The sequence below is a fragment of the Pristis pectinata genome, chromosome 19 (genome assembly GCF_009764475.1).
Source record: "Pristis pectinata isolate sPriPec2 chromosome 19, sPriPec2.1.pri, whole genome shotgun sequence".
NCBI classification, from domain to species: domain Eukaryota; kingdom Metazoa; phylum Chordata; class Chondrichthyes; order Rhinopristiformes; family Pristidae; genus Pristis; species Pristis pectinata.
This window is the reverse complement of record NC_067423.1, coordinates 43,059,067-43,084,096: the sequence shown is the minus strand read 5'-3', so window position 1 is coordinate 43,084,096 and position 25,030 is coordinate 43,059,067. Positions and strand designations below refer to the sequence as shown.

At 43.1% G+C, this 25,030-nt stretch overlaps 1 protein-coding gene and 1 non-coding gene across 2 annotated transcripts in view; both read right to left on the bottom strand.

Annotated features, from left to right (window-relative positions):
- Window positions 1–356: 356 nt before the first annotated feature.
- LOC127580647 (U1 spliceosomal RNA) lies at window positions 357–514 on the bottom strand. Its single transcript, XR_007957850.1, has one exon. It is a non-coding gene; the product is annotated as a U1 spliceosomal RNA (small nuclear RNA).
- Window positions 515–10,787: 10,273 nt separating this feature from the next.
- nedd1 (NEDD1 gamma-tubulin ring complex targeting factor) overlaps window positions 10,788–25,030 on the bottom strand; it is a 40,867-nt gene continuing 26,624 nt past the window's right edge. The window contains exons 12-16 of the mRNA XM_052033676.1: window positions 24,325–24,396; window positions 21,231–21,372; window positions 16,100–16,247; window positions 15,734–15,800; window positions 10,788–11,266 (exon numbers count right to left, since the gene is read on the bottom strand). Of these exons, the coding sequence (XP_051889636.1) occupies window positions 11,162–11,266; window positions 15,734–15,800; window positions 16,100–16,247; window positions 21,231–21,372; window positions 24,325–24,396 (534 nt within the window). The 3' untranslated portion in view covers window positions 10,788–11,161. The remainder of the gene's footprint in view (window positions 11,267–15,733; window positions 15,801–16,099; window positions 16,248–21,230; window positions 21,373–24,324; window positions 24,397–25,030) is intronic.

The following is a 25,030-nucleotide window of genomic DNA, read 5'->3' as shown; positions in this document are numbered from 1 at the left end:
CTCCACATCCTTTCTGTCGGGGCAACCAGAACTGCACGCAATACACCCAATGCAGCTGAGCCAAAGTTTTATACAGCTGCAACCTGATTCGTACTGATGAAGGCAAGCGTTCTGTACACAATTTGACACAATTCCTTCTTACTGATTCTTGCTTTCTGAACACATTCTTACCACGGTACCAAGGAGATGAAGTTGTCTCCTTGCAGCAGAATAACCAGACCCAAGGCAGGATCTCTAAATGTCACAAAATAAGAAAGAAAATGATAAAAACTGCAAGACAGAGAAAGCTCACAGAAAATAATGTAAACTGTCGGCTGTAACAACACTTAGAGCCAGTTCTACTTTTCAACACAAACCAGGGGAGAGCGCGGACGCAGTCCCCCAGTACCACAAATTTTGCAGTCGAGTATCCCGCATCTGGGGACATCGTAGGCATCAGCACGCCCAGAGTGCAACAGGCTAGCCTCATCCTGGGAGAACCTTTTTTTTTAATTTATTACTCCAAAATAAACTTTTATTCATCATAAAAAACAAACTATATACAACAATTCTTGGGACAGAAGCAGTATTGGACTCATCCTTCACGGGCTCGGATTACATTCCTCCAACTTCAACCCACACTGACTGGGCCAAATGCCAAAACCCTCCGCCCAGTCCCTGGTTAACTGCACGTCAGTGTTTGTTCTTCATCAAGAGACAAACTTCGCGTGGGTTTAACATCTGAACATTTTATTAACCAACAACAGACAGGCTTGCTTTCCCTCACTTTTTTTACAGCCACTTCCTATTCCCTCATGTGACCCCTTGCATTGCCTACCGGGAACTGTAGTTCTGTATTATAACGACATAATAACACAGTCAGCTTCCAGCATCAGTGGTTCCAGCCTTGTCCTGAGTGTTCTTGGGCATTGGCGTTCCTGCAGGTACTGTCCAGGGACTGGGGCATCTGTTGCCAGGGCTGTCGTTCCCAGGGCGAGTGAGGTCCATGTCACCGGCCGTGCCTCCGTGGGAACGGTAGGTGACAGGTGCAGTGATCTGGTCCGAGGGTCCCAGCCCTCGCCGCCTGACTCCACTCCGGGATCCGTGGCGGGGAGCTTCTAGGTCTGGTCTGAAGAGCCAGCTCCACCACAGGGCTTCCTGAGCAAGCAGTGGGGGCGTACTGGTGCTTGGTCCACACCCTGTGGCCCCTGCTGTACCCCCATCCCTCCCCACGGCCAACTGAATGTGTGGATGATTCCTTCATCCATCTGTCTCCTCAGCGCCAGGTCCACGGGTGCTGAGCAGAGGACTTGGTCTCAAACTCCTCATCTTTTCTGCAATGTGTTTATGTTTAAAATCGTTCATGATTAACATTAGCGTTTAATTTTCAAGTGTTGAAGCAGTCACCTGTTGTGAATTAATGAGCCCGGGGGAGACAGTGGCAGGGAGTTCTCCATCAGATTCTGTCAGTTCAAGGCCGATGCCAACACTCAGCCCAACGCTGGCCCCTGGTGGGCACAGGGAGTTATGTCCAAAAACACTCCGTAATTCTCAAGACAAACAAACCGCTGGAAACACTCAGCAGGTCAGGCTGTAGCTGTGGGAAGGCAAACAGAGTCAATGTTTCAGGTCCAAGCCCCTTCTCAAGCACTACTACCGTCATCAGTCGTCCCTTAACGCTGGGTCACTTAGAAGTGAGAGCAGGTACAGACCCTCCCAGGGAACGGACAGGGCTGTTTTCTATATATTCTGTTTCCCCATATATCGGGCTTCCCCTTTTCCTATCTTCAGTCCTGAGGAAGGGTCTTGACCCGAAACGTCGACCACCTGCTTTTCTCCACGGATGCTGCCTGGCCCGCTGAGTTCCTCCAGCGTCGTCGTGTTTTTCATCCGGATTCCGGCATCTGCGGTCCTTTGTTTCTCTGTTTTCACAGACATCCTTAAGTCAATTTTGTCCATTAGTTGGAAATTACACAAAAATCACTCGACATGGTAACCACCCCTCCACAGTACTGTAATGAACGGCACCAAAAAAAAACTAAATTACTAAAAGTGGAGAGAGAAAACTAGTTCTACCAATCGTAGGAACAAACGTCTGTGCGTACGTCTGACCTTTGAATGTAATAATATTACGGGGAGCTCGCTCGTGTGTGGCGGGGCATCCATAAGTTGGCCTGTATTACTTTCCCACACTGAAGGAGTAGGATTAGTGAGCGGCTGGTTGACGGTCGGCACGGACTCAGTGGGCCGAAGGGCCTGTTTCTGTGATGTATGGCTTGATGAGGTGGTGGATATCTGGAACGCTCTGCCAACAAAAGGCGACCGAGTGCCAGTTCAATGCTCCACTCTCAGCGGGGAGGGAAGGGAAAGGTAAACCACACAGGGGTGGGAGTGAAGTACAGATCAGCTGTGACTGGACTGGAAGAACAGGCTGCACGGCGCTCGTTGTCCCATGTTCCACGTGCCTGCTTTTACTCAACACGCTAATTATTTGTGTACCATGCCAACTGCTTTTAGGAAATCCATACACCCAGCGTTCACTGCATTGTTGTTTAAATACCTTTTGTTTCCTCAACAGCCCCCATTCAATTTAGCTTCTTGCAGAGCCACTTTGCCTGCCTGTAATTAATCCACATCCTATAGGTAGGGTAAGTGATTTCACTCCATACGAGCAACTCGCCACTCCGGAGGTCAGGCTGGCCAGCTGTTCCTCTTCGGTGTCACATCAGCAACTCAATCCACTTCTAACTTCAGTGAAGTTTGTCAGGTTGCCTTCCGACCCTTTGCTCTTTGCCTTATAGTTCTCAGCATGTCCTGAGCACTTTGCGTAAATGAAGCGTGAATGGAGTATTCTCTGTTGCAGTGTAGGAAATGCAACAGCCGACTTCAGCATAGCAAGGTTCCACAAACTGTTTTCTGATCATGGCCAGAACATCTATTTCTGGAGATTTGGTTGGTACTGCCACAGAACTGTTCATATACATCAGAGACCAGGTAGACAATACAGCTCTCTCTGCGCTGGACCACACAACTGCATGTTTAATGCAGTAAAATGCTAAAATGTTCAGCAACATAATTAAGACACTAGAATTATTTCCTGATTAACTGCTCCAACCTCTTCCTGTACGTTCTCCCCGTGTGTCTGCGTGGGTTTCCTCCGGGTGCTTCGGTTTCCTTCCACATTCCAAAGACGTGCGGGTTAGGAAGTTGCAGGCGTGCTATGTTGGCGCCGGAAGCGTGGCGACACTTGCGGGCTGCCCCCAGAACACTCTACGCAGAAGATGCATCTCACTGTGTGTTTCGATGTACATGTGACTAATAAAGAAATCTTATCTAATCTAATCTAATTCCTTCTCTGAGGAAACTGCAGGCTGCATCCTACATTCTACATTACAACAGTGACTACGCGTCAAGAGTAATTCATCGACCATGAAGCAATTTGATGTTCTGAGATCCTGACAGAGGCGATAGCGTGTCCAGCTGCAGCTCCTGACTGACCACGTGAAGGAGTTGGAGCTGGACGCACTCAGGATCACCCGAGATGCTGAAAGTGTCCTAGATGGAAGCTTTAGCGTCGTGGTCACACCTAAGGTACAGGCAGGTAGGGTGACCACCAGGTAAGGAAAAGTAGGGTAGAGAGTGCAGGATTCCACTGTGGCCATTCCCCTCGAAAACAAGTGGACCATGTTGGATACTGTTGGACGGGATGACCATTCAGGAGAAGGCGGCAGCAGCAGCCAGGTCTGTGGCACCAGGACTTGCTCTGAGGCTCAGCAGGGACGGGTGAAGGCTGACAGGACTATAGTGATAGGGAACTCCATAGTTAGAGGGGTGGACAGGAGATTCTGTGGCTGCAAAAGGGACTCCGGAATGGTGTGTTGCCTCCCTGGTGCCAGGGTCCAGGAATGTCACAGAGCTGCTACAGAACATTCTCAAGGGGGAGGGGGAGCAGCCAGACGTCATGGTGCACGTTGGCACAAATGACATGGGTAGAGAAAGGGATGAGGTCCTGTGGAGTCAATGTGGGGAGAAGTTAAAGAGCAGGACCTTGAGGGCAAGTGATCTCTGGATTACTTCCAGTGCCAATGTGCGAGTGAGGGTAAGAATGGGAGGGTATGGCAAATGTATGCTTGGCTGAAAAATCAGTGCAGGGGGGCAGGGATTCAGATTCTTGGACCATTGGGATCTCTTCTGGGGCGGAGGTGACCTACACAAGGACAGGTTACACCTGAATTAGAGGGGGACCAATATCCCAGCAGGCAGATTTGCTGGGGCTACTAGGGTGGGTTTAAAGTAGATTGGCAGAGAGGTGGGATCCCAAGCATCAGGGAGGCAAATGAGAGGCTGGAAAGTGGTGCAGAAATCTGTGACAGCAGGTTGAATAGGCATGATAGGCAGGAGAATGGCCAGGAGCAAGGAAATCCTACTGGATTAAATTGCATTTATTTCAATGCAAGATGTCTGACAGGTAAGGCAGATAAACCTGGGGCTTGGATAGCTACATGGGACTAGGATATTATAGTCATTACGGAAACATGGCTAAGGAGGGACAGGACCGGCAGTTTAATGTTCTGGGGTACAGGTGCTTTCAGTGGGATAGAGGCAGAGAGAGGAAAGAGAGGGGGAGCTGCATTTTTGATTATAGGGAATGTCACAGCAGTAGTCAGTGATGAAATTGCTGAAGGATCATCCAGGGAGGCTCCATAGGTGGAGCTGAGAAACAAGGAGATGATCATATTGTTGGGATTGTACTATAGGCCCCCAAACAGTCAAGAGAAACTAGAAGAGAAATACGCAGGGAAACTGTGCAGAGTTGTAATAATATTAGGGTTGTCGTAGAGGATTTTAATTTTCCTAACAGAGACCGGGACTGCCAAACTGTTAAGTGCGTTCAGGCAAGTTTCCTTGGGCAATACATAGAGGGCCCTACTAGGGAGAGGGAAAAGCTTGAACTACTCTTAGGTAATAGGGTGGGGGCACATGACTGAGGTGACAATGGGGAGCACTTTGGGACCAGTGACCATAGTTCTATTAGTTTTAAAATAGTTATGGAAAGGGACAGATCTGGTCCGCAGGTTCAAGTTCTAAATTGGGGCAAGGCAAGTTTTGACAGTATGAGACAGGAGCTTGCAAAGGTTGATCGGAGTAGGTCGCTTGCAGGCAAAGGGACCACAGGCAAGTGGGAGTCTTTTAAAGATGAGATAATGAGAGGTGAAGGTCTGCATGTTCCTGTTAGAGTGAAGGGCAAGGCTGGTAGGAGTAGGGAACCCTGGATGATGAGGGATGTCGAGGCCCTGGCCAGGAAAAAGGAGGCAGCATGGGCCAGGTACGGGCAGCTGGGATTCAGTGAATCCCTGGAGAAGTACAAGGGATGCAGAAGTGTACTCAAGGAAATCAGGAAGGCAAAAAGGGGGCATGAGATAGCTTTGGCGGAGAAGATTAAAGAAAATCCAAAGAGATTTTATGTATATTAAGGGAAAAAGAGTAACTAGAGAGAATAGGGCCCCTCAAAGGCCAAAGGGGACACCTTTGTGTGGAGTCACAGGAGATGGGCAAGGTCCTCAATGAGTGTTTCTCCTCTGTTTTACCGTGGAGACTTCGGATCTAGGAAAAGTAAATGGGGAAGTATTGGGGACAGTCCACATTACAGTAGAGGAGGTGCTGGCTGTCTTAAAAAGGTATGAAGGTAGACAACTCTCCAGGGCCTGACCAGGTTTATCCAAGGACACTGTGGGAGGCTAGAGAAGAAATTGCAGGAGACCTGGCTGAGATATTTGCATCATCGTTAGCCACGGGTGAGGTACTGGTAGACTGGAGGGTAGCGAATGTTGTGCCTTTATTTAAGAAGGGCAGCAAAGAAAAACCTGGGAACTATAAACCAGTAAGTCTAACATCTGTGGTAAGTTAGTTACTGGAGAGGATCCTGAGGGATCAGATATACGTACATCTGGAAAGACAGAGGTCGATTAGGAGTAGTCAGCACGGCTTTGTGCGTGGGAGATCACGTCTTATGAACGATTGAGTTGTTTGATGAAGCGATCAAGAAAGTTGTTGAGGGCAGCGCTGTAGACGTGGTTTATATGTACTTCATTAAGGCCTTTGATAAGGTTTCACATGGTGGACTGCTCCGGAAAGATAGATCGCACGGGATCCAGGGAGAGCTGGTTAATTGGACACACAATTGGCTTGATGGGAGGAGGCAGAGGACGATGGTGGAAGGTTGTTTCTCAGACTGGAGGCCCGTGACTAGTGGTGTTCCCCAGGGCTCGGTGCTGGGTCCATTGTTGTCTGTTATCTATATCAATGATTTGGATAAGAATGTACAGGGCATGGTTAGTAAGTTTGCAGATGACACTAAAATAGGTGGTATAGTGGACAATACAGAATGTTATCAAAAATTACAAGTGGATCTGGATCAGCTGAGTAAGTGGGCCGAGGAATGGCAAATGGAGTTTAATTTGGAGTGTGAGGGGTTGCATTTTGGAAAGTCAAATCCAGGTCAGACTTTCACAGTGAATGGCAGGGCTCTGGGGAGTGTTGTAGAACAGAGGGACCTTGGAGTACAAGTACATGGTTCCCTGAAAGTGGAGTCACAAGTAGACAGGGTGGTGAAGGTGGCTTTTGGCACGCTGGTCTTCGTAAGTCAGGGCAGTGAGCATAAAAGTTGGGAGGTCATGGCGCGGTTGTACAGGACGCTGGTGAGGCCACACTTGGAACAGTGTGTTCAGTTTCGGTCACCCTGCTATAGGAAAGATGTTATTAAACTGGAAAGAGAGCAGAAAAGATCTACAAGGATGTTGCCAGGACTTGACTGAGTTATAGGGAGAGGTTGGACAGACTAGGACTTTATTCCTTGGAGCATAAGAAACTGAGGGGTGAGCTTATAGAGGTGTATAAAATCATGAGGGGCATATATAGAGTCAATGCATTCAGTCTTTTTCTCAGAGTTGGGGAATCAAGAACTAGAGGGCATATGCTTAAGGTGAGAGGGGAAAGATTTAAAAGGAACTTCAGGGACATTTTGTTAAACGCAAAGGGTGATATCTATGTGGAACAAGCTGCCAGAGGAAGTGGTTGAGGCAGGTACAGTAACAACTTTTAAAAGACATTTGAACAGGCACATGGATTGTAAAGGTTTAGAAGGATATGGGCCAAACGCTAGCAAATGGGACTCACCTGGATGGGGCATTTTGGTTGGCATGGACCAGTTGGGCCAAAGGGCCTGTTTCTGTGCTGTACAGCTCTATGACTCTATTCCAAGTTGATTTATTTTTTCAGTTTGTTTCATTGACTCTATTTGCTATAAGAATGTTTAAAGGATAACTTTGGATTTAAATCTCTGGGAAGGGCCAGATTTTGCTAGAATCCCTTTCTGAAAAATGCCCCGTGCATCTATTTCAATTTGCATTAATTACGCACCATTTCATTCACCTCTTTGGGTCAGATCTACTCCATCTCATTAAAATTAACTTTTGTTTTCTCCAAGTACTTGTATCTTTGATTGTTCTCTACCCACTCCATTTCAAGCCTTTTGGTGACCGGCTCCAAGATCCTCCCTGGTTGGCCCACTTTATTTCCGACACGGCAGCAACCCTGCTCTTCTTGTTGGAAATCAGAGGCAGTCCACACGCATTGTACAAGCCTCCGACTTTATTTTCATTACCTTTGGAGAACTAAACTCGGCACTTGGGATATACAGTGTGAAAACACATCACATGGTCCAAGCCAGAGTTCATATTCCACGCATACTAAACTGCCCTTTCCCTACCTGATGCATCAGAGTTCGGGCACTTGCCCTCTGCACTATAAACCACACACTTAGTCTGCAGTGGAAAGCCAAGAAGAGGCAATCTGTCAACCCGAGACCTACTTCTCACAACTTCAAAGTATGTCATGTCACCAAAATACTTCAAAGCCCCCATGTCCAAAGTTATATGTATCCATTGAAAGGTTGCCCCAGCACTGTTTCCTCACTGCTCAACAGGAGAACTTCCCTCCACTTACAGTTGCAGTCAGCTTCTACCTTGGCCTGACTCCACATACATCTCTCACGTGATGCATTATCTGAAAGGAGTTCACTTGGCCCACTGTTCCTGAGCTGGTGTGTATGCGGCCACCCAATTAGTCTTGTTCCCCAGCTCTTTGCCTGTAACTCTGCAAGTTACCACCTGATCAGGCAGCACAATCAAACTGCAACCCCTCACTGCATTAACAAATTAATTCTCTTTTGCCAATAATCTTAAATCCACAATCTGTTGATAGCAACCCTTCTATCACTGGGCACAGCCTTTTCTATTTGCTTTTTTTCCCAATATTACCTTACAACCAGGAGGCCAGTCAGCCCATCAAGTCTATGCCAGCTCTGAGAGTAATCCCATCAACCCACTTATTTCCCTGTAATCTATTCTCTGCCACCCACCCACATACAAGGGGTAACCTTCTGCAGTCAATTAGCCACCCAGCACATCCTTGGGATGTAGGAGGAAACCAGAGCAGTGGGAAACCCATGGGGTCACAGGGAGAATGGACAAACTCCACACAATAGGATAACCCTTCATGGTTTGGAATAACTTGATGAAATGTTCCCATAATCTCTGCTTTGAGGAGACTTTCCCCAATCTTGTCACGTAACAGTTAAGTCCTTCATTCCCAATTAACATCCTGATAACCACCCTCCCATGATCTCCACCACCACATCTTTGCAATATTCCTCCCCACCGTCCTGCAAACTAGTATGTCCTCTCCATTCCTGACTGCTCTGCATGTTTTACTTTTGGTAGGTTCAGTTACCACTTTTCTGAATTCAAATTCACAGCACCAGAGACCCGGGTTCAACCCCGACCTCGGGTGCTGTTGGTGTGAAGTTTGCACATTTTCTGCAACCGCATGGGTTTCCTCCGGATACCCAGCTTTTCTCCCACGTCCCAAAGATGTGGGGATTGGTAAGTTAACTGGCCACTCCGAATTGCCCCTTGTGTGTAGGGTGAATGGCAAAATCTGTTGGGAGTTGGCAGAATGTAGGGAGAATGGGCTTCATGTAGGATTACTGTAAATGGGTGGTTGATGGTTGGCATGGATTCAGTGGGCTGAAGGGCCTGGTTTTGTGCTGTCTCTATGGTCCTACGTAATGCTTTGTCCCTCCTAACACATTTTGTGCCAGTGTCACTTCTCCCACTTTGCCTCGGTACAGCTCATTAATAAACATCAGCTTCGTCCATTTGATACCACCCTTGCCTGAATCAGAAAGGCAGGCTCGAGCACCATTCATGTTCGTAAACCAAGTCAGCACTCCTGGCAACATTGAGTCTGTCAGTGGCATCAGCTACAGTAATAAACAGATGCCCTGTCTGAACTCAGATGTATTGGCACCAAATGAACAGCAAAAGATGCCCCAATATCATTAACTTTAACTGGACTTTATCTAATTCAAGAGATCGTTAGATAAGCATATGGAGGAATTTAAAATAGAGGGATATGTGGGAGGAAGCGGTTAGATAGTCTTAGGCGAGGTTTAATGGTCGGCACAACATTGTGGGCCGAAGGGCCTGTATTGTGCTGTACTGTTCTATGTTCTAAAGCTCGTCATAAAAAAACAATGAAATTGAGTACAGGAATTTATTGTACGCAGTTCTCATTGCCACCTCTAACTACCAGGCTCAATGGATGAGATTTACAGAACAGATAAAGTGGCAGAAATGACATTTTATTAGCCAGCAATGCCCATGTTCCAGAAATAAATATTGGACTGGAACTCAAAAACATCTTTAAGAGGAACCTTACTTCATTCCAACTAATTACCATCACTGAGTATTAAATTCAACTTCTGAACAGCCAGGTTGATACAGATCTCAATGAAACAAAAAACACAGCAATTTATTTGAGAGGACATAGCTCGTACCAAACTTTCCCATCCTGTTCAAAATCTCTCTTTAACCAATGAAGATGATTAAATGCACCGGGTTCTTGCCGTATCACCAGCCTTCCCTTCTAATATCTAAAAAATTTAGTACAAAAAGGATTGGATTTAATTGGACTTCATGGCATTTTAGAGATCTTCAAATCCCATATGACCTACAATACAGTAAATCATGTTGCAAGTTCCTGTTAAATCCAATCATTTTAATTGAAGCATTTGATAATTTAAAAAAATACTATGTTGATTTTCTTTGATGTTTTACTTTTAAGTGCTACCTTATGCACAAAATGCTTACCAATATATTGCAACACGTTTAATATAGTATATTTTCCATCAAAAATATACTGCAATTTAATTGTTAATTCAAAAACAGAATCGATACGAAATTCTTTACAAAATAGTGTAAGTTGATCAATATAAACAATGACAATTCTACACAATTGCTGAATGTCAGGTCAAGCAACGACAGTGTGCATCAGAATTACTGTCTTACTGTTTGTGTCACCTGCTCATTCCATAAATCTGAAAAAGGCACTTTAGACCAATCTTTCAGTAATAATGCAACATGTTAAAATATTTAGATTCACTTATCCAGTATTTTAAATACTGCTTGTACCAGAAACAAACATAGAAAATGCTGCAGTTATTGTTTTTACGTAGCTGATGTAAAATAATTAAAGATACCTGCAACAAGCAATCAACGATTTTAGTATCTGAACAAGTATGGTCATTGTAGGACAAAACCAATAATTTGTACAAAATCATAAGTGGTAGAAAATGCCAATTTATAAAATAATCTTTGCCCGGTGTGCTGGATCTTTCTCTGCGTAATCTTTTCATTTATTGCTAATTTGTTTTGAGTAAATCCTTTGCATTAGAATCTGGACAAATGCATATCTAATCGAATCTTTAATCTGATTCTTATTTTGCAATACACCTTTTTCATACAATTCTATTATGTAAAAGTCCTGATTGTAGCACATTTCCTGGAAGGTTAGTTGTAACATTTATCAGAGTTCAACTGTTTAGCCTCTGAAAAGACCTTTAATACTTTTATTCCATCCATTCAGACAAATGGGTTTGGCTCACTTTATATCAAAAGGGCCAGCTACTCAGATTACTGGTCTGCTTTATGGAATATTTACATATTAAATATTAAGAGGTTGAAGTCAGTCTCGATCTATGCTTGCGTTATGGCAGGAAGTTATTGCTTTTTCTCAGTGCGAAACTTGCTTGCTTTAGCGAGCATTCAGCAATATTCTACTCTTAAAACGTAGTTCGTAGTCTCTTATTTTCTTCTCGTAACCTCTCATTTTCTGCCACCAAAGCTTCATTAATGGAGTATCTTTCAAGTAAACCGTGGATTTCATTCTGAAAGGAGAATGCAATACTTTTGAGGCATTTGACAAATCTGCACAAAGCACTTCTGTAACAGATGTTTCAAACAAATGCAATACAAACTTAAATGAAACAAACTGTCAGTAGCCTTAGGATTCCCATGTACAATAATAGGATTTTATTTCTCCCTAACGTTAATTTTTCCACTTTGTTTTATAAGCCTGTCCCAACCACGGCTGGCGCAGTTTGGTTACTGTTCAAGAGTGAGTGCCAGAATGTTGAGCAACATAGAAATAGTAATGTCATTGAATGTCAGGCTCTGCCTTGGAGACTGTGAATGCCCCACTGTTGTTACTTGCCAGTCACCCAACAACAGGCTGATGTGGCACAAAATAGCTTGATTTGCCTGGTAGGCAGGATTTTCACATCTTGTTGTGTAGATACCAGCGGTGTAGTTATACTGGAACCTTCAGGCAAGACATGATTACCAGGAGCACGGACCTTCAGCAATGGTGGGTGAGGTTTGGAGCAACAGGCTCTGCTGCATCTGGATTTCACACGGAATGGATGGAACTGGCTGAAGACTGGCTTCGTCCTCGACTCTCAGGAGGAGTCTCAGACGGATCATTTGCTCATCTGGATCCATCCGCACATGCTTCAACCTTGTCACCTGTAGTTACGTGGTAGGCTGTGGCATGATTGCGAAGGGGACTATCAGAGCCCCTGCCCCTCTTTAGTTATGTAACTGTTAAGACACCATTCACAGCAGGATGTGGTGGGACTGATCTATGGGTTGTGGAATTTCTTAGCTGTCTGCTCTTCACCATTTCCATTGGCACATAGTATTGTATTACAGATAAGACATCTTCATTAGTCACATGTACATCAAAACACAGTGAAATGCATCGGTTTTGTGTAGTGTTCTGGGGGCAGCCCGCAAGTGTCGCCACGCTTCCGGCACCAACATAGCGTGCCCACAACTTCCTAACCCGTACGTCTTTGGAATGTGGGAGGAAACCGGAGCACCCGGAGGAAACCCACGCAGACACGGGAGAACGTACAAACTCCCTACAGACAGTGGCAGGAATTGAACCCGGGTCACTGGTGCTGTAATAGCATCATGCTAACCACTAAACTACCGTCCTTGATTTCAGATGTGTCCAGCGTAGATCCTCCCATGGGCTTGCACACTTAGCATCGAATCAGAGAAGGAAAAAAAACGAAGGGCAATGATGCAATGTGCCACTGAGTCACTTTTGATAATGTTGGTGCTGTTAAGTCCTGGACCTCCTTACACACCCTTCCAAATACAGATATCCAGGAATTAACAAAAGGTAGGGTCCAGTGCTGTGGCTGCCTTCAAGGAGCCTCCAGTGTTATGCTGTGGAATTGGTTCTCAGTTCCCGAGTTAGATCCTGTGCCACGTTAGAGCTGAGGCCCATTGACTTTATGAGCCTTGTTGGCCTGCACATCAGTAAGCAAGGGACTTGCTTTGTTTTGTGATCTGAATTATTTACCAATATTCTAGTATTAATTCATAGAAAGTTTTAAAACATTTTTAAATATTCAATTTTAGTCATTTTTAAACTGCTTTGAATGCCCGGCAGCTACCTAATTTGGCTTCTCAAAGAACTGTATCAACCTCTCAGAGCCTTTGCCTTAGCACTCATCCAACAGATTTGAACTTCTTGCACCAGTGTGGACAGGAGTGGAGGATGAGGAACTGATCGCACTTGCATGGTACAGGGGGCCATTCAAGATTGGGTGTTGGGGTGTACAGAAATGGAATACAGTAGCCCAAGGGCACAGTAGGGTGATAAATAATACTACAGGGCATGCGTTTAAGGTGAGAGGGGGCAAGTTCAAAGGAGATGTGCGGGGCAAGTTTTTTTTCCCCAAAAGGCAGAGTGGTGGGTGCCTAGAATGCGCTGCTGGGGTGATATTGGAGGCAGATACGATAAAGGCATTTCAGCAGCTCTTAGATCAGCACACGAATGAACATTGTGTCGGCAGAAGGGATTAGTTTAGTTAGGCGTTTAGTTAGTTCAGTAGTGGGCCAGAGGGCTGTTCCTATGCTGTACTGCTCTATGTAGATACTATTCTTTGTAGCAGGGAGCCAGAATGCTGAAAGGTGTGCTGGCTGCCCAGGGTCAAGGTGAAGGCCATCTGCTCTGATCCAGAGAGAAACTCGGAGTGGGAGGGGAAAGATTAGGTTGATAGCTAGGATGAGTGGATTGCCATGAGGAAAGAGTTAGCTGGATGGGTTTTTAAATGAATGAGGTGTCATCTCATTGAAACAAGAATCTGAAGGGCGTGACAAGGTTGTTGCTGAGCAGATGTCAACTGTTGTTTATTGACTGCAGCTCTGCCTTCAATACTATCATTCTAAGCAAACTCATCACCAGACTCCGAGACCTGGGACTCAACACCTCCCTCTGCAACTGGATCCTTGACTTTCTGACCAACAGACCGCAATCAGTGAGGATAGGCAGCAACACCTCCAGCACAATTATCCTCAACACTGGTGCCCCAGAAGGCTGCGTCCTCAGCCCCCTACTCTGCCCCCTATACACTCATGACTGCGTGGCCAGATTCTGCTCTAACTCCATCTAAAAGTTTACAGATGATACCACCGTTTAATTAGTTCAGTAGTGGGCCGGAGGGCTGTTCCTATGCGGTACTGCTCTATGCAGATACCACCTCATAATCTACCTTGTTATGGCCTTGCACCTTATTGCCTGCCTGCACTTTCCCTGTAACTGTAGCACTTTATTCTGCATTCTGTTATTTTAGCTTGTACTACCTCAATTGATCTGTATGAACAGTATGCAAGACATGTTTTTCACTGTACCTCAGTACCAGTGACAATAATAAACCAATTTGCCAATTCATAACTGGAGGAAGTCTTCTGAGGGTCATCAATTCAATTGAACCATTCAAATGGGATCTGGTTCAGTAGTGGAAAGAAGTCACAGGGCTCTGTGGATAAGGTGGGGGAATAGGGCCAGCAGAGTTGCTGTGACAAGAGTCAGTATGGCCCTGACAGGCCCATAATGAAAACAGAAAATGCTAGAAATACTCAAAGTTAGAAATGCTGGGCATGGCTTCCCGCTCTGCATTTCACAACCCCACACTCTTTTGTTTATGTTCTCACTCTAACTGCTCCCATTCACTCATCGACCAGATAACCTGTGGACAGCTCACCCCCACGGTCACCCTGGTTTTATCGCACCCCCTACTCCTCACCCTCCCTGCAGCTTGAGGTTTTGTCGTTTCCTTTCCAGTTCTGACGAAGGGTCTTCGACCTGTTATGGACTCAGTGAAAGTCCCTTTAAGATAGAGTGTGTGTGTATGTGTGTGTGGGGCGTGCTTACGTCAATAGAAGATAAAGGACGTAATGACGTTGTTGAAGAAGTAAGAAGAAGAAGGAGAGAGAGAGAAGGGAGAGAGACACCAGCCTGCTTGTTTTCTCTATCGATAGATGAGAAACAATAACTGTGTTTGCCACTGAAATCCATGTATGGAAGTTGGAAGTAATCCGGTGGAGTTCACTTTGTTGCTGACCTGTAGAAGGAAACAGGTATTTGTGTGTGGACAACCACGGTTCGGATGCTTTTCGGGGTGAGGAAGTCACTACCGAGTAAACACTGAAGTGTCGTTTGGGTTCCATCGTGGAACATTTGGATTTCGTATGTACTCTCTCTATGTTTTTCTACATCTACATCTTGTTGAAGAATCTTGTTGAACAACATCTGGTTGTTGAAGAAGCCCTTGCTCATGTTTCACCTTATGGCTTGCGGAACTGAACTTTAAGAACCATTCCGGAACTGGGAGTTTTGGACTTTGTCACACACACACATGAAGAGTTTAGTTTTGGGGTTAACGTTCGAGGTTTAACATTCTTGAATTCTAACATACTAACATTTTTACTTTTATTTTAAGTATTATCATAAGTAGTGATTAATAAAATAGTTTTTAACACTAAATCATGCTCAGTGTGTTTCTTTTGTTGCTGGTTCGTGACAGACCTGAGACGTTAATTCTGTTTCTCTTCCCACAGATGCGGCCTGACCTGCTGAGTATTTCCAGCATTGTTTTTTTATCTTAAGATTTCCAGCATCTGTAGTTTTTTGATGTCGCCTGACAGACCGAGATTTAATTATGACTGAGATTTTTTTTTGTGTGTAAGGGAATCAAAAGTTTTGGGAAACAGAGAGGAAAGTGTAACCAAGACAAAGATCTTATTGAATGGCAGAACAGCTGAGGTTTAACATGATGTCTATCTTCTATTACGTTCTTATTTTTTTCAGATAACACAAAACAACTGAAGTTTCAAACACTGGAATTTAAGATAGAGTAAACAAGACATTTGCAGGAATACTTTTTGGAAAGTAGTTACTGGTTCAGTTACCCCCAATTATCTCTTGTTGACACTGCAGACACACCAACCCACTCAATCAGCCACAATCCCATACCTAAGGCATTGAGCATTTAAATTACCTGTTGGATTTGGAATTGCTTGATCATCTCCAGCTGCAAGTTCACGATATCTCGATGCCACGCGTCCCTAGGTTAATTAGGGAAAGTTTAGAATTTCAGTATCATAACTTGACAAATGTTTGCAAAGTGTCTAAAACAGTTGCACAGTGAAACAGAAAATGGAGAATACATACAATTAGAACCAGCTCTTTATCAGCTTTTTTGAAGCAGGATGCCAAATCTCAACACAAAAATCCACAGTGAACTTGTTATTGTGTTGCATATTTGAAACAAGGCTTTTCGCTTGTGTTGCATATTTGAAACAAGGCTTGCATTAAATCCTTTATTTAAAAGGAAAATTTTGTTTTAATAATGAATATTCCTTACTTGTAATCCTCCAAGGTTTCATGTATCATGGTCTTAATTAACTGAACTTGAGCGGATGTTAATTGCTGCCCAATCCCTTCACTTCCAAATGCATCCACAAATTTTTCAGAGGCGTTAGGAATTCCTGGAGCAGGAGTTATCTTTGCAGCTGTAAAGTGAGCACATTCATAACCACTGATCTGAGCAGTGCACAAGTCTTAGCACTTGCAGCTGGTAATGAAATATTAGAACTGCAGCGAACAGAACACAATTTAGGTACCACTGGAAGATAGTCCATTAAACTATCAGTGAAAACTTAGTTTGCTTGCTTGGCAATTGGCATTGACCCATCAATACGGCAAACTGGCCAGTTGTCTCTTCATCACAAATATCAAGGCAAATCCAACCTACATAGTCTACTGTCAGCAAGAGCAGCAGACACATGGTAACAAAACCCACCTGCAGCCTCTTCTCTAAGTTACCCACTATCCTGACTTAGAAATTGATTACAGACCCGTCATCACTGCTGAGTCTAAATCCTTACACAGAGTACCAGAGGGGTTGCAGAAGGCTGTGGTTCATTGCTTTCTCAAAAGCAAATAGGTGGGGGATAAATGTTGGCCTGTTAGCAATACCCATGAACCACAAAATGAATACAAAAAAAACCACCCAGATAAACCGCTGCAGCATTGCTGCAAGATGTCATTTCAGCCAAACAATTCAATTAAAAATACAAACATTAAAATTTAAAAATTGAGTTGTATGGTCTTAAAATGAGGACCTTCAACCAGAACCTTGTCATAAGGCGGCATATATTTAAAACCTGTTGTTAATAGTTATGCACAACACCAGTGTGTCTTCAGCATTAGTTCAGCATACCTATATCAATGAACCTGCACAGAAAGGCACTATTTTTGATTTTGTTTATAAATTTTCAACAAGTCTAGTGACAAACTTGTACTAGGCGGTATACGTGTCCCTTTGAGACTGCACAGTTAACCTGGTATTAATGATTCATGTAGAGATCAATGAAGCTAGTAAGTAACCATTGCAGATTTCCAGTTGTAATATTGTTTAAGAGCTTAACACAGTAAATAAAACAGAGTTACAGATATTAATACTACATCTAACATATTTTATTTATAACCCATAGTTCTCAGGTTATGAAAGGAACCATTACGTGTATCTGAATACCAAATACAGTAAAACTCTATATCCATATAACTGTGGACCCAGAGAGTCAGTTGCCAAAACATCAGAAGTTCTAAACAACTGTATAGCAGATCATTGGAGTTTCACTCTGAAGTAATTTAGTGTGAAAACAGCCTGCTTCTTCTGATTGTCACTGAAAGATAAATGATGTATTATTGAACTTGGCACATGTATTTGTTATAAATAGAACTTTCTTCTTCACGAAGCTTCTTTTGCACTGCAACCCAAGTCACAACTGGACTGATCTCACTGCACAAGTTCATTCACCTTTCAATTTCTGCCCTTTGCAACTTATGACAGTGAAGTTTCCTCCCTGAATGGCAATTCCCTCATTTCAGCCACAATTAGATTGGCAGCACTCTTGCCTAAGCTACAAGGCTGAGCTGAAGTTCTGCTCTAGAGACTCAAATACAAAAATCAAGGCCAACTAGCAGCACAGGACCAAAAGTGTTTTGAAACCTCAGCAATTCAGTCTCTAACATGCCCTATTAAACTAAGGTGTTATTCTTTATCAGATAGATATCAAGGATCCCAAGGCAACATTCTGAGTCATCCGCGGATCTGGGTGACCCAGCCAATTCTTTAACCAATGTTATCAGTCAACTTTCTAGTCATTAACACATTGCCACCAGGAGGAGCTCACAGTACATAAATTTGCTGCTGTATTTTCAAAACTGCAATGGCAACTACACATTGCAAATATACAATTTGAGGCAGGGTGCTTTGAAATGTCCAGATGTCATTCACATTCAAGTCTTTTATTTTTCACCTTTGCCTTTGAGAAGGTGATGAACCACAACCTTCTGCTGTCTCTCTGGTACTCAATGTAAGGACTTAGACTCAGCAGCGATGACAGGTCAGTAATAGATTTCCAAAAAGCTCAGAGAACAACTGGCTTCCTTTTGCAGGAATGTCCCTATATCTGCACTTAATACTCTCAAAGAGCAACAAGTAGAGGGAAAAGTGGATGGAACAAGGACCATCTGTTCAGCTTCAGGATCAAGAAAGGAAATGCCTTCAGTAAACTGCTCCTGGTGCTTTCTTACAGCAGGTCAGGCAGCATCCGTGGAGGGCTTTCAGCATTCATTTTACTCTAGATGTTTCTCTGTATTTTCATTTGTCTTTATAATTCAAAATGCCTTTTAGAAGTATCCATGACCCTTACAATCCATCAGGTTTATTGATATACATTTCCATGCAAAAACAAGCAGTCTGCTGATAATAAAACATGCAATGTTTAACAGTCCCCAAACATTTGAGAAAGTGGCACCTAATATGTTTTTGTGAAGCTACAGGAATAATTTTTAATATTTGAAGGTAAATAACTTTTCAAATGATCAGTTCAAGCCAATGCAATTTCTCAAATTATAATGGTGGTGTTCAGTTAATCAAGAAGATTGAAGAGCCTATGATTAAAAATTAAAAATGGTTCTTGTGCAAAATTTTTCCTAAACCTCAAATCCTAAAATAATGTTTTTTTTTGAAGATTGGAAGATTTGAATCCCAGAGTTTGATTTCTATAACTGCTGTTCATTGCACTGAAGGACCAAACCCAGGCAAAATAAAGCTTAATTCTCAAAATTCCCTTTTGTAATTTTAATATTTAAAATTCCCTTCCTGAAACCCTGCTTGTAATACCTACCACAAAATTTCCTCCCAGGACATAATAAAGGAAACAGATGGACTCTCAGGCGAAACAAACAATTATTGTTTGAATACTTTTCTTTGAACAAACTCAAAATGAAATGAGTCACAGAAGAACTTTACGTAAACATCACCTGATTTGTTTTTGCAATAAGGCTACAACACTTCCCAGGATTCTGAGATCCAGAGTGTATTAATTTCTGCTCCTGCTTTGAAGGGTTGCTTGAGCAACCAATTCAGTGCCACAGTTACAGTGTTTGTTTGGTTAGGGTGGGTGTGGAGATGATAGAGATTACTTTGTGTTTAACTCCAGGGATTTTGGAAATGAAGAACCACCCAGCCAAATTCAGGAAATTGAACAGGGCAGTGAGAGGGAGATAAATCACCCAATTATATTTATCCAATTCACTGCTAAATATTCCATAAATTGGATAAAGAAAAAAACCTTGTACTCATTCAGACCATGGAATTGGGCTGGCCACATCTCTCATTCTTTTGCAATGCATTCCAGCTTGCATGGAGAGTAGTATAACTGGTTCGGAGGACATTCTCCTTGGGCTGAGATACGGGTCTAAAATGGTTATCAGGATTCAGAGGGGGATCCCAGCTGGGTAAGTGGGCCGAGGAATGGCAAATGGAGATTAATTCAATTAAGTGTGAGGTGTTGGGAAGACAAATGAGGGTAGGACTTTCACAGTGAACAGTAGGGCCCTGGAGAGTGTTGTAGAACAGAGGGACCTAGGAGTAACAAGTACATGGTTCACTGAAAGTGGCATCGCAGGTAGACCGGGCAGTGAAGGAGGCTTTTAGCACGCTGCCCTTCATCAGTTAGGGCAATGAGTATAGAAGTTGGGATGTACAAGACGTTGGTGAGGCTGCATTTGTAATACTGTATTCAGTTTTGGTCACCTTGCTGCAGGAAAGATGCCATTAAGCTGGAAAGAGTGCAGAGCAGATTTCCGGGGATGTTGCTGGGACTCGAGGGACCGGGTAATGGAGCATCAGGGAATGAGGGGTGATCTTATAGAGGTGCATAAAATTATGAGGGGCATAGATAGGGTAAATGTGCATGGTCTTTTTCCCCAGGGTTGGGGAATCAAGAACTAGAGGGCACAGGTTTAAGAAGAGAGGGGAGAAATTTAATAGCAACTTGAGGGGCGACTTTTTCACCCAGAGGGTGGTCAGTATATGGAATGAGCTGCCAGAGGAAATGGTTGAGGCAGGTACATTAACAATATTTCAAAGGTACTTGGACAGGTACATGGATAGGAAAGGTTTAGAGGGACATGGGCCAAATGTAGGCAGATGGGAATCTTGGTTGGCGTGGATCAGTTGGGCCAGAGAGTCCATTTCCATGCTGTATGACTCAAAGGAGCTACGTTTACCAGCTGCCCCACTCTGGTGAGCAAGTCCTGACTTACTGATATGACGCTCAAAGACCTCAGGACAGATTTCAGCAGGAAACAGGGAGCAGTTGTCACAATGGATGGCTGGAGGCAGCAGTGCAGGAAGCAGAGGCACCCACAATGCGAAGTAGACGTCACGGTCCCATCATTCAATCCCTCAGCCCTGTGGCTCGAGTGCCTCATATTCTCCTACTACGTACTCCAATACCAGGCCAGTCACGTGCTACCATTTCTGACAGAAACCTTGATGCCTGACCTAGAAGGTCCCAATTCATCAACACCAAACACCGCAGTGCACCCTGGCTACCTGTATCCATCAGTGGACACCATTGCCAGAGTCTGAAAAAAGCCTAGTCACAAAAATAATTACTGACCAGAACTTCTCACACCCAGCAAGAGCCAAAACAAGCCCCAGCATAACATTGACAAAGCCACGTCGGCTATTATTTTAAAATGGCATTTATCCCAATTTGATGAGGTGATTACACACACAAATAAAATTGCCCAGGTTTAGTTACAACTGAAAAGCATCAGTGAAAATATTAGTGACTGCTCTGTGGACTAAGTTACAAGTTTGACCGCTTGTGATATAGATCAAAGAAAAACTCAAAAGCAAAGTTTACATAAATAAGAGTTGAACGAGTCACCACAAAATCCATTTTGGTTTTAAGCAAATCAACTGGTTGCATTCTAAAAGAGAAACACAAACAGGCCATATTTAGAAGTATATAGATTTTCAATTTTCTGGTTAAAACATTATTTCTGCTGCTTCTTTTATTTAAAATAAATCTTTACTCCACTTTCTTTAGCATTCCTTTATACCCTGAGCTTGTTGAACTTGGTCCTTTTAGAATGCTGCAACAGCTCAATGTGAGCTATGGAATACTCACCAGGTATGGGAGAACTATGCTCAATGGATTCCTGGGTAAACGGAAATTCTCTTCCTTTTCTTTCCCATAGTTCAGGTGTTTTCACCATGGAAGATGTCAGAGGCGTCTCCAAGATTCCAGACTCAGTTATGGAAGAGTTTAACTTGAGACAAATTGAAGCCATTAACAATAAATTAATAACATGAAATCCCGGAGGGTTGAAGTAGGAATACAAAACAGGAACAGAGCAATGATCCGTTGCATTGTTGGCTTTTATTTTACTGGATTCAAACTGCAGAGGCAACTCTGCAAAGGGTTTAAACAACTCTGGTCTCCACTGTCCAACCAAATTTAGGATGTTTTTTTAATGTGGACCTTTACTGACTGGCTTTTAGAAATCTATGTATACTGCATCCATCCACAGACCTGCCCATCACTTCCTCAAACAATTCAGTTGGACTTGTCAGGTATGTCCTATTCTTTCCAAATTCAAGCCTGTCCTCTCCTACAAGTTCTCTCTTTAAGTGCTCAGACTATACAGATGCCAATAATTGTCATGTTAGACTGACAAAGTCTCTAAATTTCAGGTTTGTCTCTCTCACTTCTCATAAATAATGCCATCAGTTCTGGAAATTTTCAATCTAAAGGGACAGTTCCTGAACTGACTTCACTTTGAATATCTGCAATTTCCCTGTCTATTTTTAAGAACCTACCTAAACTGCAGCATGAACCAAAATATTCCAGATATATCACAGTTTCTGAAAATTAAGTGACCTTTAATTAATAACAGTAACTTGCAACGGTCACTTTGCTGATGTGTTCTGAAGGGAAAACCACAAACTAAGTGAACTATTTTTGTTTTAAATATGCTGTAACTATTTTATGTCTGCAAATCAAAATGTTGCATTGTGGCTCGTGCTGAGAACCAGCTGCTGTCCTTCCCCAGTAGTCAGCCACCACCTGAGCATGGATTGTAGAGTGAACAGGGTGACACATGGCACTGATGGCCTAGGGTGATGGTTACTCACCCCCAGGCTGAGGAAGAAAGCCCCAACACTCAGCCTGAATACATGCATCATAAATCATAATCAGAGATCAGTAACCTATTTTCTTTACCAATTTGTCATCTTTTTCCTCTACAGTTTCAATTAAAAATGGTCTCAAATGTTCTAATCTGGTGGTTGTGTTGCTGGACTAGCAATCCAGGAAATCTGGATTAAGAACCTGAAGAATTTCTGGTACAACTTTATAAGACGTTGGTTAGGTCATAGATGCATACAGTTCTACTTGCCACACTATAGGAAGGAAGTGATTGCACTGGAGAGGGTGCAGAGGAGATTCACCAGGATGACAGCTGAGAAGGACTAGTTATGCGGAGAGATTAGAGAGGCTGGACTCGTTTTCCTTGGAATCGAGGTGGCCAAGGGCGACTTGAGAGAAGTATACAAAATTAAGCACAGATTCAGTAGGCAGTATTTACCCAATAGCTGTTAAAAAATTAGTTGGGCTTAGACTAAAGGATTAGAGGCTTGGAGGAACACCAAGGAAGAACTTTTCACCCAGAGGGTGATTGGAACCTGGAATGTATAGTTTGAGGGAGTGATGGAGGTAATTACTCTCACAACACAAGAAATATTGGAGTATAGCAGTTGAATCGTCCAAGCATAGATGGCCACGGACCAAGTGCTGGTCAATGGGATTAGCATGGATGGGTACTTGATGGTCACCGTGAGCATGGTGAGCTGAAGAGGCAGGTTCTGTGCTGTATGACTATGACTCTAAATCCTTTACAGCAGTTTGAGAATTCAAATGGAAAAGACTTAATAAATCCATCAGACTACAAAAAAAGCTGCCTCACTAACATCCTTTAAATAAATGCCACTCTTTCTACTTGACCTATACGTGAATTCAGTTCCCCATCAATGTGACTGTTAGTGTTGGGTTATTGTTATAGCTCAGTAGGGAGATACAGTTTAGAAACATACTAACCATGAACTCCAGCCTCTGATATTCTTATTCTGTGTTAGTACAATAGTGTGCTACCACAGTGTGTAACATCACTAACTACAAAATTTTCAATTATGTAACCCTGTTTGTGCAACTTAATGTTTAAAAGAGCACTCTGCACAGTGAAAAACAGTGTATCATGACAAACTCTGCTGGGATACGACCAAACTATGAGATTCAGAAAGCCAGTAACAGAGGAGTCATTAGCTCAGTGCTGGCTCTTCAAATAGCACCAGTGAACCCACAATGATTTGGCTCAGGAATGCTAGTAGTTTTATTACACTGAGAAATGGGAGATTCAATTGGAAGAGGATGAGATGGAGGGAAACCATTACTCACAAGCTGTCTAAAATATGGTTGAGCAAACACGGACCTCCTGTCCTAGCCAACATGTAGGGAATTGGGTGCAATATGGAGGGCTAAAGCAGTCATCAAAACACTAGCAATATACATGTATTGTTTGATTACTACATCAATTATTGCCTGTCTCATCTGTACATAAAAATCGGTGTGGTCTGACGATCTGAGAGAATCTCCCTTGCATACCTACATTGGTCAAGTAAAGACATTATATTTCTACCTCTGGTCTCCACTTGGTATTTGTTGCACATTGACTAATTCTGAATTACCCTCTAAAGCATCTTAGTAAATCATGTTGTGCAACACCACTACGAACTGCTGACCTTGCATCTAAAACAGTAGCTCACATAATGTAGCACCTCCCTCAGTACTGCACGGAACTACCATTTTGGAACCTGTTACGAGACCTTTGGCATAAATGCTATTGCTGAACCCTGCTAACGTTTAGTTCACTACTTCCTTGTTAAAATAAAATTACATTTCCTTAACATACATTCAGGCTTTTCAGGCACAATTGCTCAGAATTATTTTTCTTTATTATTAAATAATAAAATTAAAATGCTAAATAAACCCAATATTCCAAAATGTTAACAACATCCTCTTTAATGATAATTAAGTCATTTTTGCTTTTGTAAATTTTACACTCCAGCTTTCGAAAAGCCAAAAAGCAGGGAAAAGAATTGTAAACTGTGTTAAATACATGTTTGAAAATATTCATTAATGCAGACACGGCCCAACCAACACCTACCTGATCCAACCTCTTGCTTTCCATCTGACCATTTTGCTCTATTTTTGATTTCTGGATCGCCACATCAATTCCCTGTACAGAATTCAGGACACATATTGTTGAGGACAAAAATTCCTTGCATAAACACTTCATTACTTTCAATTGTAAGAAAATGATGGTCCAAGAAAGACCAAGAAAAACTTCTCACTTCAAAATATTTGATACGACTGACCGAACCTGAATAGATCTGGTCACAGCAAATTTAGCTCCAGCATAGCACTACATGCTGCGATCAAAGGGATAAAGTAATCTTGAACCTCAATGAATACTTTGGCAGAATGTTTTTTGCCAACAATCCTCCACATGGCATCCCCCCCACCCCCCAACACATATTTTCAATATTGCAGATTTTTCTGCTGGTAATCTCAGATAACTATTTTACTACCACTTACACTCTCTCCAAACCAACCTTTCGCTTTCTACTAATCCTTTAAGAGGAATAGAGTGGACAGCCAGCACCACTCTCCCAGGGCACCAATGCTCAATACAAGAGGGCATGGCTTTAACATAGTGGGTGGGAAGTTCAAGGGAGATATCAAAGCAAGGTTTTTTACCCAGAGAGTGGTTGGGATGTGGAATGCGCTGCCTGGGGTGGTGGTGGAGGCGGGTACATTGGTCAAATTCAAGAGATTACTAGATAAGCATATGGAGGAATTTAAAATAGAGG